This window comes from Lytechinus pictus, unplaced genomic scaffold (genome assembly GCF_037042905.1).
Source record: "Lytechinus pictus isolate F3 Inbred unplaced genomic scaffold, Lp3.0 scaffold_19, whole genome shotgun sequence".
NCBI classification, from domain to species: domain Eukaryota; kingdom Metazoa; phylum Echinodermata; class Echinoidea; order Temnopleuroida; family Toxopneustidae; genus Lytechinus; species Lytechinus pictus.
In genome coordinates, this window is record NW_026974140.1 from 14,954,173 (window position 1) to 14,968,706 (window position 14,534).

Genomic DNA, 14,534 nt, shown 5'->3' on the forward strand with positions numbered 1-14,534 from the left:
ATGGCGTAATTTCCTTCGGCAAGAAATGTATCCACATTGTGCTGCACTCGACCCAGGTGAGGTAAATGGGTACCCGGCAGGATTAATTCCTTGAATGCTTGAGCGCCTAGGCAGCCCAGCTAAAGCCGGGGTAATAATAGCAGGGCCCGCTGGGAGAACAGTTTTCGGAACTGAAGCGGCTACCCTGGGTAAATATACCGCTATTATTATTATTATTATTATTATTTAATGTGAAACTAATTGAATTATTATAATCCTTTAAGTGGCTTCATTTACATGGGATTTTCTAGGAACGGCACTATTATCTTTGATAAAGCATGATGCCAATCAATATGGATGAATAATGCATGCAGTGATTATTTGTTTTATATCTCCATTAACATTTATTTGTGCTCTTTGTTCACAGGTCAAAAGACTTTTGCTTCCTTTAATGCAGTGGGTGACCCTTCACCTTCGACCCTCACTGTAACCTCTGACATTGTGAACACTGATATCAATGTTCAGGATCTCAATGATGAATATATAGACAAAACAGCTGATGTAGTAAGTATCATTCATACTATAAAATTATTTTGTAGTTCATGGGGCAAGGGTGTACAGACATCCAATTTAAAGGTTTCAGATGTGTACAGTTGCACTAAGTTCAAAGAAAAATTCAAATGTTAACATTTTCTTGTGAACTTTGGTCAGTTCAGAGTATTTAAATCAAATCTAGTTTTTGTATTTGTAAAAACTGTAGAAATAAAGTGATTCAAATCGCATTGTCATTGAGCAACTGAGTGGAGCATTTCTTGATTTTGCTTTTTATTTAGGGTAAATGACAAATTTGAATTAGAATTTTGGAATTTCGGTGAAAATTATTGATAGATGTAATTATGAAATAGTCTACTGGGGAATTTTTTAATGATTTTTTTACTCTGACATTTCTACTGCTTTTTTTGTAATAAAGCAGTAGGCCTACATCATTCTAATAGTAATAGTCGACATTCAGATAGAATGCATTCTTTGTATTTTTTGTAAATTTTGATAAAACACCTTACTAAAAGTCAGAACAGTGTCTTTCCTGAAGTTCTGCCCAGTGTCTTTTCATCACTAATCCTCATATCTCATCATAGTCAATACTATGTGGAATGCAGGAAATTGACTTTGTGAGACCATTTAAAAGGTGGAGCGAAATGTGTGTAGTCTCTCATTCACTGTTTGTTATGAATAGCTAGTCTTAAAATATACATTTGAGATACTTGTAACTAATTAATAATAAAGAGAATAAATTAGCCTACAATTTTACTTGTTTAGAGAAAAGAAATTTGTTTTGAGAGGAAAGGTAGTTGCTATTGTGTTGTAGATGTATGGATGTTGCATTATGGGTTAGCAGCCTGGCCAGATTAAGGTAGTTGCAGGTTTGTATCTGCTTTAATGCCTTTAATAGTGGGATTTCCTGCTAAATGACATGGCACTTACTTTAGGTAAGGAGTCTTAAGTTAAATTCATTGGCTCAATGTGATGATAGTAAATCAATCTCCTACCTAGGATATATCTGTCACCTTGACCATTAGCGGAGGCATCGATGTGACGGGAGAACTGACTACGACAGGTACGGTAGATGATGTAGATATGACGGATATAGTCACACTCTCTGGAGACCACACTATTACAGGAGTCAAGACATTTACTGGTTTAATAACTGCAAATGGTAAGAACACTGACTGTATAGTGCTACAAAGATTTGCAGAAGTTTGTAGTGTTTAGCTGTGTATGCTAGTAAACATGTATTTAATAGATGTACACATCAGCTTTCAAGAAAATTTTCCAATTCTTGATGTCATGAACATTTGGTTGCATTGTCATGAGTTAGCCCATAAAAACTTTTGGCAAACCTAACTTTTGTAATCGGCTGACAAACGAATGTCTCCTACATCTTAGAATTCAGTTTTAATTTTTGGGTTTATTCCAAGAACATAAGCTCCTGTGTTACAGCCACAAAGACTCAAGTAGTACACTAAGATAATAGCTCAGTATCCAGTCAGAAAGTGAAAACAGGCTTTCTGGCTTTAATTGTCAGTGACCAAATACTAAAGCATTTATGGTATTTATTCCTACCAGTACCCAGTTGCACTTTGATGTAAAGTGGCAAATACAGATAAATAGCATGTAAGTCATTTTCAACAAATACTTTTGCTCATAACCATTCACTACCTTATGCTTGCAGGAGAATTTGATGTTGATGGAACCGTTGACGGTGTCACCCTGACAACAACAACCGTCTTGCAGACCACAGGAACTCAGACAGTGAGTGGATTGTATACCTTCAGCGCTTCAATCACAGCTACGGAGAATGTGATAGTAACTGGTACAGTGGATGGTGTGGATCTATCAGAGCTCAAAGATGAAGCTGTTTATCTTGCCGGGGAGCATGATATCACCGGTAAGGGACAAGAGATGATGTCTGATTTCAGTGTCTCCAAGATGTTCCAAGAATCTTATTTGCAATGGATTGAAAATTTCAATCACAATTTAGCACATTGTGATGTTTTAAAAAGCTTACCATCCACCAATGTTGTTTGCTATCAATTGTAAGATTTGTGATTGATTTAAGGATGAAAATTTTACTGACAATTGATTGCAACTTCTTTGTATTAACTCCTGGTTTTTCAGAACCTTGTCATTGTCAATGCAGGCAATTAGGCTATTAGAACAAAGCAAAATATGTTACAAACTTTTATCCTTTTAAGTATAGCGCTACTGTACCTGTTCTCTAAAAACGCACATTTGAGTTTTTGAAAATATCATATTTTGGAGGTAATGAAAGCATAGCATTCGGTACCTCTCTGCCTATTGATATTCACCGCTTGGATGACATAACCATGTGTTTCAACTTTTTGGGAAAATATTGTTTTTGTTTTAATGTCAAGAAATGTCAAGATATATATATACCAAAAGACATCCTCTACAAATCTCAGTATTGTGTTGCTTCAGCAGCAATATGTTAGTTTATTATTTATTACGCACTTCATAACACATTCGTATGAAGTGCAAATCCATATTAATACATAAAATGATAGATCATTTACATACAAATGCAATTTTAGTAGCAGTCTGTCCAGTGCATCAGTTTATGGCCAGTGAAGAGGAGAGCAAACTTTAATCACCGTAAACTTGGATCCGTAAAAAATAATGGGTTTACAACCAAAAGCTAAATGCCAATGACCAATCAAGATCATAGTTGCAGGAACATTTTGTTGAAAACATTAATCAGGAACCAATCAAAATGGGTCTCTCATGCAGTATTGAAATTCTTTGTAAACCTTTATATTACTGGGCTCGATGTTCCCTCCACCTAACCAACTTATGCAATGTGCATACTGGTCAAAATAACAGCATGAGAAAAATATATTGGTATATTGAATGATTTTATTTGTTGATTTGTTTTTTCTCTTGACCCTACAGGTCCCATGACATTCAATGGTGCAGTGACCATGGGTGCTGGTCTAACGGTCACTGATGGGAATACAGTGGACGGAGTGGACATTGAAGACCTTGATGCTAACATACTACGCAAGACTGTGGAGCAGGATGTATCTGGTACACTTTAGTCATTATGTATGAAGGAGGGATGGGTTGTCTCAAAGATCAAATGTAGGTTTTTGTCTCGCCTGCATAGCAGAGCGAGACTATAGGCGCCGCTTTTCCGACGGCGACGGCGGCGGCGTCAACATCAAATCTTAACCTAAGGTTAAGTTTTTGAAATGACATCATAACTTAAAAAGTATATGGACCTAGTTCATGAAACTTGGACATATGGTTAATCAAGTATTACTGAACATCCTGCCTGAGTTTCAGGTCACATGACCAAGGTCAAAGGTCATTTAGGGTCAATGAACTTAGACCAAGTTGGGGGTATTTGTTGAATTACCATCATAACTTTGAAATTTTATGGATCTAGTTCAGGAAACTTGGACATTAGATTAATCAAGTACCACTGAATATCCTGTGCGAGTTTCAGGTCACATGACCATGGTCAATGGTCATTTAAGGTCAATGAACTTTGGCCGTGTTGGGGGTATTTGTTAAATTACCATCCTAACTCTGAAAGTTTATGGATCTAGTTCATAAAACATGAACATAAGAGTAATCAAGTATCACTGAATATCCTGTACGAGTTTCAGGTCACATGACCATGGTCAAAGGTCATTAAAGGTCAATGAACTTTGGCCGTGTTGGGGGTATTTTTTTAATTACCATCCTAACTCTGAAAGTTTATGGATCTAGTTCATAAAACTTGGGATATAAGAGTAATGAAGTATCACTGAACATCCCCTGTGAGTTTCAGGTCACAAAACCAAGGTCAAAGGTCAGTTAAGGTATATAAACTTAGGCCATGTAGGGGTAATTGTTGAATCGCCATCATAACTTTGAAAGTTTATGGATAGAATGAATGAAATGTGGACATGGGTGTAGTTGACAAGTCTTAAGTCACCGTTCAAATGTCATTTATGGTCAATGAACGTGGTATTATGTCATTATATGAATGGTGTTTTTGTGAATGATTATTTTATAGTAGTTTTCAAAGTTAGCACTGCTGCTATATTAAATCGCGTAATGCAGGCGAGACTGCCAGAGGCGTTCCACTTGTTTATGTAGAGGCCTCATCACCCACCTTTTCGTTTCAAATTATATTTTATATTTCTCTCAAGAGCAATTACAGTGGCTAATTTGCAGCATATTCATATATGTAGGAGATTATCAACAAAATTACATGGTGGCAAACTGTCCCTTAACCAAGTATATGATTTTTCCACCCAAAACAGAAGAAATAAATTGTTGCAGTTATTAGCATAACTTAGAGGAAAAAAAATGTTTTTCATAACAAATCAGAATTTTCCTTGTCTTTATCATATGCTCCTAAAATTCTGAAGCAAACTTGCTATTCAAGCTCGGATCATTTGTGCAAGGGGCAATATATTCCATTTGAAATTCCCTCTGTTTTCATCCTAATGCTTACAGCGACATACACCTTCACCTCCCCACTGACTGTAGAGGGCGACGTCACTGTTGATGGATTAGTAGATAAATTGAACTTTCCGTTTGATGTCGTTCTGATTGATGATCCTAACCCGGTTCGCATGGCAGGACCTCTGCAGTTTACAAGTGATCTCTATTTGGAGTCTCTTACCCTACGGGATCGTATCAATAACATCAATGCTCTTGGTAAGTACATGTAGCAGTTCATCAAAGGAGCATTCCATCAAACATATAGTCAGTGTTTTTCACTCTTTGTTCTAAAATGCTGCAATATTTTTATGGATAAAGCTGATTGCATCACCACCCTACCACTGTACTAAAGCTGATCATAGGTAAAGCATGTGGATCGTATGGTCTTTATAAAAATTTGTATATTCATTTATTCATCTGTTTTTTTCTTTCAGTAAGATAACCCCAACAGTCAAACATTGCTAGCTTTCAATTCCATTTCAATGTAAATACACATTTTAAAAATGCATTGAAAACAGACAATACAAATTCAGCCAAACTGCGTTGAGTTGCCAACATTTTCACGTAAACCATGAGAGACTGGGGTGTATTGCCCATTTAAGCCGTGTCGAAATGGCTGTATGTGAGTTATCTTTGTTGGTGATTTTCTGTGTTCTTGGATTTCAATCTTTTGAGTCTAAATTTCATTATTTCCCAGTGTTTTGTTTATGTAATGTAAAACTATGACAGAACTTAACTAGAACCTATGATGACATGGTAACTTTGATTTTAAAGAATTTCTCTTGACATCAGTCACTGCTCCTAATTGAGTTATGCTTTCAAGGACTTTTATTGATTTCACCCAGATCCATACAACAACCTTGACCTGCTACTCACAGCTCCTAAGAACACCAAGAAAGTTCAGCAAATGACGGGAAGTATTGAGTTTGGTAGCAGCATCTACCTCAATGATACCACCCTCATAAAGGACAGGGTTGATGGTGTCAACCTGAAGACGACGGTTCCAGATACTGTCTTGAACTATGGAGACCAGACAATTACAGGTCAGTATGATGATGAGATGATTGTGATGATGTATTCTGAAAGCTCATTTTTATGAATTTACAAGATTGGTGTGATAAAATGCACTCAATTCATGAAGTGCCTGTTGTCACTTCATGTAATCCTCCTGTGGAAAGTCTCTCAAAATCATTTTCCAATCAAATAGCTAGAAAGAATTACATGAGCATCATAATGACATTTGAATCCATTAGAAAATCTTCTGCATGGTATTGCAGAAAGTAAAATAGCATTCCACAATGTAAACTAACAATCTTGTTCAATCTGGACTCAGTCCCTACTTTGCTTATTAGAATAACATCCATTTTCTTGACTTATATTGTTCATTACCATCATTGATTAATTTTGCCCCCTTTTATATATTCTCTTCTCCCAATCCTTCTTCATGCTTTAGCTTTCATAAACATTTTTATACCTGAACACATCTTTTTACTACTTCAGCATTTTGACGAGCATTAACTATATTTTCTTCATTTTAGGTGATAAATTGCAATGAGGGACCTTAAACAAGTTATTTTTTTCTTGAAGTCTCCTTGCCTTTCTTTTTCACTTTCATTTATTAGATAAATCCATTCCCATACTTAATCACATGTCTTCATTTATAATTTGTATATGTTTGTATTTGTTCCAAATTATGTACCCTGTTCAGTTGTGCTATGCATTGAATTTAAACTTAATTGATCTTTTTGAAAGGATCCAAAACCTTTGCAAAGAACGTGGACATCGATGGAACGCTAACAGTGACTGACGACATTGATTCAGTAGATATCAATGATTTAGATGATAATGCCATCAAACTCAGTAGTGGAGACCTGGGTTCAACTGGAAATCTGGATTTCAGTGGATATATTGAGGTATGGTTTTATACAAATTGTGGTGATGGGGGGGGGGGGGTTGGTCGTCAGAACAGGAAAATTGAAATGTTAATTTGAGAGGGGAAGGATGGAGGAATCTGGATTTTAGTGAGATGTTGAGATATAATGGTAATAATTTTGATGGTGGCCGGTGACAGGTGGGGGGGGGGGGGTCAGAAAGGAAAAATGGAGAAGTTTATTTGAGATGCCAGGGATGGAAAAATCCAGATTTTTGTGGAGATATTGAAGTATGGTATGGTAATGAGTTTTCTTTGGGGGGGGGATCAGAAGGAAAAATATGGAAAAGCATATTTGAGAGAACGATGGTTAAAGGAGATCTTGCTAGAAGAAAAGTGAATAAAAGGAAAAGAGATAAAAGATAAAGTATGAGGTGAGGAGATCCCTCCCACTTTCTTATTACTTCATGGTTTTCTTTACCATTTCTTGGTCTGATAATCACAACCTGTGGACTGATTCCCCTTTGTCCAGTTTTGCCATTATGTTTGTGAGGCAAAATGTACTTTCACAATTTTAGCTGCTTTTTAAAGACACCGAAGAAATTCTCCATAGAAGCTAAAGAAAATGCAGGGCAACTACGCTGGTATTGCATGATTTTGATACAGTCCCTATGAACTTCAGATTTACCCTGTTTTCCTGAGGGTCTATTCAAGTGATGTCTCAATGCCCATAGAAAATATGATAACATGTATTTGTGATGTTTATAATTGTTACCATAATCAAAATCCATGGCATGGTGTCTTTGGTCAAATGTGGATTCTGCATTTCTTCAAGTAACTCATTTCATCAATGCTCTCTTCAGTTCCAGGATACAATCACCACCAACACCTTGTACACCTTTGGAGAAACCCTTGTTCTCTCTGATCTCGTCACTCAAGGAACCGAGGAGACGATCGGTGGCGCCAAGTCCTTCTCTGCAGTGACATCCAGTGACAATATCCTGGTAACATCCAACATAAATGATGTCCCCATTGATAGACTCTACAGGGATGCAGTCAAGCTGGATGATTCATCGGCGGTGTCCATCTCTGGGTCGTGGGAGTTCAGCAATGATGTCGTAATTGGATCGACCTTAAGTGTAACTGGTGATATTGATGGTAAGTTATATGTTGGAAGCAAGTTGGCTTGGTTATTGAATATCCCAGGTTTTTAGACAAGTCAAGTCAATTAAAGGCATTACTCCTTATTCCCGGGTTATGGGGGTATCTTATGACAGGCTTTAACTGCTTGCTTACTTCGTGCTTTTAGAAGAAATGCCAAACTTAACATGATTTAAAAAAAAAAAATCTTTGATGTATAAACTACTCTCCTGACCTTGTTTTTTAAAGATGTATTTGTGTTTTACACATGGTATTCAGAATTTCACACTAGATATCTAGACGTACAATATCAATTTGTGTAAAAGATACTGGGCCAGTAAATAACAGGATTATTGTTGTTCAATAGTATTTGAATTTGGGTTGGCACAACTACAAACAGTATATGATATTATAATGTGAATATTCTCTCTCTCAATATTCAGGTATTGACTTGGATGATGCTGTAACCATCACTGGTGATCAAACAATCACCAGCGATACCTCATTCACCCAGACTGTGACAGCTTCAACAAGTTTTTCTGTCGATGGTAACTTGGTGCTTTCTGGTGACTTAAATAATGAAGACGTATCGTCAGTAGCAACTGATACTCTGAAATGTTCAGGTATGTCTGTGGGCTGAATTTGCCACCCAGCCCTGTGACTAAAAGTTTAGCAATTGATTGATGGGATTGATTGTATATAACAATCAATACAATTATTTTCAATAATCAGCCTTATAATCAATTTGCTATCATTTGTGTAATGGGGCTGATCTGGCCCAATATTTGTTGTCTAATCTCATTATATCAACTAGTTCTATGGGTAATAATCATTTGGTTACATTTGTGTACTACCTACTTGGTCCAACAATGTTGTGCCTTTATGATTAGACGAACCTTGAATAGGCCAAACGGAGATAAAATGGAGCAACATATTAGATGAAATGGCAAGTTGACCTTGATATCATTAGATAACGTGACCATTGGCCAAAGCTTACATTAACCCAAATGTTGATAAGACCAAACAGTAAGAGACCAAATTGATATCAGACTTAATTGATATCAGGCTAATTGCTTCATATGTAACCAATAATCAGATCAACTGGTCTATAAACCCATTTTATAAATGTAATGGTCTTATAGCTAGTCATACGAATGGTTCCGTTGATTTATTTTATCAAGTATATGAGATGGGTTGCAGACAGAAAATTAGTTTCAGGCTTCGTGTAAGAAAATATACTGTGGAATCATTTTCTTGGGAACAACAATTTTGTCTGCTTTGTTGGAGTAGGTATATTTAGTCATGCCATTGCAGGTTTGCCAGAAAGGCTGGGGGTTGATAATTTTCTGGCTGATCAGAAAATTTATAATTGGTAAGAATCAGTTACATCTGCCTCGGGTTCCATCTTCATCAATTTTTATCTGATTTTATTGATTCAGAGAAAAGAATTACAAATCAATCTTTACAACAACAAAAATTAATAAAAAAGCTGTAATTGATGTAAAAATCTGTCCATCATTATTGCTATGATTTGATACTTGTGATATTCAGAATGCATTTTTGAAGTCTGAGAAAAAGAAACATACTTTTTGCAATCATACATACATAAATCCAATGGTCTAATATTTAATCAAATTTAATAATGAACTTTTCAGGTGTTCAGGAAGTAGCAGGAAGTAAAACATTTGAGACTCTGACCATTGAAGACAACCTTGTAGTCTCTGGTACTGTTGGAACGGTGGATGTCTCTGACATGTACGATGATGCAGTCTTCATCACAGGAGATCAAGATATTGATGGTGTCAAGACATTTTCTGCAGCTCCATCTTTCACTGATGTTGACTTCAATGGTAGGTTAATTCCATCTTTATGTGAGTTATTTTATAAAATTAATGATTTTCTGCAGACATTGTTTTGATGTTAACATGCAGGTACAATATAAACATGCATTAGGTGAGCTAGATGTAACTATTGTTTATGTGCAGGAGGCATATTGTATCCAACTCATATTTGTATGTGAATAGACCTCAAGTTTTATACCCTTTGATCATCAAATCATAATTGCCCAATTTACTTCAATAATCGTGATGTATCCATATACTTTTGCTAGTTCATGTTTCATGACTTGCCTTCGAATATTGCACACATATTTTCCCGGTGAACTAATGACCTTGCACTTTCATTAGTATCAATCCCAAGCAAGCACGCACATTAAATGTCCTCTTTTTTCTTCGCCCTCGGAGCGTTAGGTCGTCTCTTGATAGTACTCCAAGAAAGCCAAGTGCTTTATGTACACTTGCAAATTGCGGTTGTGTTTCTGTCAATTGTTTATTTGCTTTACAATTCACCAGACTTTATTCTACTGCGGTTCAATTTAGTTCTGGTTTTTGCTTTGTTATCCCATAGCGCAGCTTTTAGCCTGTGTTTAACTATCATTTTCTCTGTTGAGCGGACCTCGTGTACACACTGCCAGTGCTCCATGGACGTCTTCCGTTAGAAGACGATCAGTAGCTCCCCCTGAGACGCCCCCGGGCTGATACACAGCTCCTAACTCAGTTGCAATCAACAGTGTACATGGCACCAGTAGCAGGGACAGCTGCCCTGCCTCTAAGGCACCAGCCAAGGCCAAACGTGCCTTTTGACGGGTTTGCCCGAATGCTAGGCCCAGTCGGCGGGCCGCTCTGTCACTTCCTCCTCGTGTGGGAGGCCGTGACGGACGATGCCTTTATTCGAACCGTCGTTCCCCTTCCCCGCCCTCCACCAGCAACACATTGCAACAGAAGTAGCGTTTTTGTTGTAAAAAAGGCGGTAGAAATCATGACGGATCTTGCACATCTGTGTTTGTCACAGATCTTCGTAATCCCCAAGCGTTCGAGCAAGATGAGAGTTATTCTCAACATGAAGAGAATCAACTCGTTTATCTCACAAGCACGGTTCAGGATGGAGACGTTGGCATCCATCCTACCGTCATTGGAACCAGCCGATCTGGCGGTTTTCTTGGATTTGAAAGATGCATACTTTCATATACCAGTACATCCAAGGTCTCGCGATCTTTTAGGGTTCTGATTTCGCGCCTCAACATACCACTATAGCGCCCAACCATTCGGGCTACGGCCCGCACCCCAGGCATTCACCTGAGTGGTCTCCAATCTAGACGCGCACTTACGAAGTTGCGGCTTTTAGTCGCTCATTCCGAGGCTATTCTTCACTCCCATCTTTCTCTACTACTTTGTGTAACACAGGAGTTAGGGTTCGTAGTGACCTGGGAGACGTCAGAGCTCACGCCTATCCGCACAGCCGCATATCTTGGCACAGTTATAGATATTGCCAACCCAGATCACTAGGCTCTTTCTCTCCGTTCCTCATGGAGATTGAGGGCTCGTTTATACGGCCAGTCTAGTGGACATTCTCCCCGTCTGCCGCCTTTTCATGAGGCCTTTTCAGCGGCTCCTATTATGCCACTGCAGGCCGAGAGTGAGCTTTCTTCTGACTTGGATCATGCTTTCAGTGGCGATCAAAGCCGATCTAGCCCAGTGAACCCGCGAGTCCTTTATGGCGCAAGGCAAGCCTCTGCGCACACCGCCCCCTTCCGCATCAGTAAACACGGATGCTTCCCTCTCGGGTTAGGGCGGCCTTTGTGCAGGCAAAGTGGTGGCGGGGGACTGGTCACACCTTCCCATCCGTCCACATTTCAATGTGTTGGAGATGCGAGCGGTTTTCAACTACCTCCGTCACACTGACAGGGCAATAAGTGTTGATCCTTACGGATAACACAACTGTGGCAGCCTACATCAATAGGCAGGGTGGCACACACTCAAGTGTTCTGAACTCGCTGGCTACGGAGCTCTGGCTTTGGTGTCGAGCCTACTCGATCATATCTATTGTTCATACCTCCTGGGCAAAGAAAATCTGATAGCAGATTTTCTGTCCTGGGGTCGTTGCCTGCCCAACGAATGGTCCCTCCATTGCAATGTCTTTCGGTCCCTCCGGTCGGCGTGGGCTCCATTAGAAGTGGACCTATTCATGACTTCCAAGCTTTTGAAATTCTGTGCATGGGTGAGAGAACCAGAGACATTCACCTTGGACGCATTCTCAATTCACCGCAGGAGCATGAGTGGCGATGCCTTTTCCCCTCTAGATCTGATGCCACGAGTCCTCCAAAAGATCAAGGAGGACAAAGCTACCCAAGCTACTATCCCTCCATACCGGGGAACCTGTTCCCCTTGCTCGGAAGTTAGACATCATATCGCAGCCTCTCTCGGGCATTCTTCATCAGAGCCCGGCGTGTCTTCACTTAACTGCATGGCTGCTATCGGTTAGGATGCTAGATCCTTAGGCCTCTCAACTTGTGTGGCACAATTTTTTGCCGAAAGTCTAAGGGAATCGACACAGTGACTTTATAATTCCCGTCTTATCCTATTTGAGAAATAATGCCATGAGCTCTCAGTCGAACCGTGAAGGCCCCAGTAAGCTGAGTCGCAGACTTCCTCATTTTCTTATTTGACAGTGGCAGATCTTTGTCGAGTATTAGAGGCTATCGTTCAGCTATCACTGTGATTCATTCCATGTTTTCCTATGGCTCATGTGCTTTGAACTCCAGCCTTCTTACGAGACTTTTGAAGTCTTTCTTTTTCAAGCGTCCTCCTAGTAGGAAGCTTGCACCTGCTTGGAGTCTCCATAAGGTCCTTTATACTATATCTAAACCGTTGTTTGAACCTATGGCTACTTCATTGCTCCATGATATTGCGATCAAGACAGCTTTCTTAATCGCAATTGCCTTGGGCCAAGGCAGAGCTCGCTACATGCGTTGTGTATCCCCCTGGCCCTATTAGGTGGGAAAAGCGCGGGGTACGTTTAGTCTCTTGCCCCCCGTCTGTGGAACAAACTCCCTCCATCTCTTCGAAACCTCTCTTCTCTTGACCTCTTCAAAAAACATCTCAAAACACACTTATATAACCATAAACTTTAACTTGTCTTATGCAATCAACAGCGCTTTGTATCCTCTGGAAAAAGCGCTATATAAATCCAATTATTATTATTATTATTATTAATACAGACTCCGTCCTTTATTGCGAAAAACCAGACCATGACATCTGGCAGGGTCAATTTTTTCTCAAGTCCAATTTGTAATTTCTCCTCTGTTTCAGAAGACAAAGTTTGGTGCCATGTCAGGGCACTTAAGTACTTAGACAAAACCAAAGAGGTCCGTAATTTGGATCAACTTTTTGTTATCTCACACGAACCTTTCTTGGCAGCTTTCCGCGACAATATTTCTTGCTGGATTGTTGAAGTGATTCAAGCAGCAGGCACAGATGTGGTACTTTCTGATGCGAGGCTGAAAGCTCATAATACAACATGTATTGGCACGTCTTGGGCCCCTTTTCAAGGTGTCCCACTTGACAATATTTTGGAGGCAGCTTTTTGGTATTCCTCCAACTCTTTCACATCTTTCTATTTGAAAGACATTTTTCAGGCGAGGAGCATTTCGCTTCGTCTGCTCTGGACGCCGCAGCCTCCGCATCAAAATCTCCCTCAAACTTTTACTTCCTTGTTGACATGCCTCCTGCGTTATCCGTGCTAATCTAGCAGAAGTAGATGGATACATTACAATTATTTAAGTAAATCATGAAAATACTTACCTGATTTTCTTATTTACGATATAATCGGATGTATCCATCTGCTATCCCTCCTTCCCCTATCCTTGAGTGGCAACATGTCACAGCTCTGAGTGCTCAAAAGAGGACATTTAGCATGCGTGCTTGCTTGGGATTGATACTAACAAAAGTGCGAGGTCATTAGTTCACCGGGAGATGGCGCTATCATGCAAGAATCTGTGTACAGTATTTCAGGGCAAGTCATGAAACATGAACTAGCAAATGTAGATGGATACATTCGATTATATCGTAAATAAGAAAAGTACAGTACTTATTATTATTAATCCTTATTCATGTGAATGAGACCACCGATCCCTGTAGACAATATGATAAGTACATTTATTTGTCTTTTACTTGATGAGAGTTGGTAAAAAAAATGCTTACGACTCTCACAAACACCATCACTAATGTATCTTCCCAACAAAAATCAAACAGATAAGGTAGACGGTATCAGTGTTCCTGGCTTCTTTAACACGGTCCTGACCCAAGACACGACCCAGGAAGTAATTGGCCAGGTTCAAACTGTTGATGTTAAGATAGAGGATGATGTCTCGGTGACTAGTACAGTCAACACATTGGTCCTTGAGGATATGTGGGCAGACTCAGCAAAGACTACAGATTCTTCGTACACAGGTTAGGAGGGTAGAGGCTTAGTTAAGCCATTGATTACTGAATTCCACCATTCATTCAGACTTTTTATAGGGGCTGCCTGGTTTCAGTAGGGAACAGATTCATTTTTTTTAGTGGGGATGGGATTTTATTTTAGGCAAACATGATAGAATTTACAGCTTCCTTGGATATAGGTAATGAGGTTAAAGCTTCCTTGGATACAGGTCAGGAGGTTAAAGCTTTGGTTAACTTATTGATTACTGATTTCT

The 14,534-nt window shown here is 39.1% G+C and overlaps 1 protein-coding gene across 1 annotated transcript in view; it reads left to right on the forward strand.

Annotated features, from left to right (window-relative positions):
* The window catches only part of LOC129260835 (uncharacterized), a 30,503-nt gene that overhangs the window by 3,698 nt on the left and 12,271 nt on the right, over positions 1 to 14,534 (forward strand). The window contains exons 3-13 of the mRNA XM_054898825.2: positions 407 to 543; positions 1,531 to 1,693; positions 2,210 to 2,425; positions 3,448 to 3,582; positions 5,005 to 5,208; positions 5,838 to 6,035; positions 6,745 to 6,905; positions 7,726 to 8,020; positions 8,446 to 8,625; positions 9,658 to 9,852; positions 14,092 to 14,289. Of these exons, the coding sequence (XP_054754800.2) occupies positions 407 to 543; positions 1,531 to 1,693; positions 2,210 to 2,425; positions 3,448 to 3,582; positions 5,005 to 5,208; positions 5,838 to 6,035; positions 6,745 to 6,905; positions 7,726 to 8,020; positions 8,446 to 8,625; positions 9,658 to 9,852; positions 14,092 to 14,289 (2,082 nt within the window). The remainder of the gene's footprint in view (positions 1 to 406; positions 544 to 1,530; positions 1,694 to 2,209; positions 2,426 to 3,447; positions 3,583 to 5,004; positions 5,209 to 5,837; positions 6,036 to 6,744; positions 6,906 to 7,725; positions 8,021 to 8,445; positions 8,626 to 9,657; positions 9,853 to 14,091; positions 14,290 to 14,534) is intronic.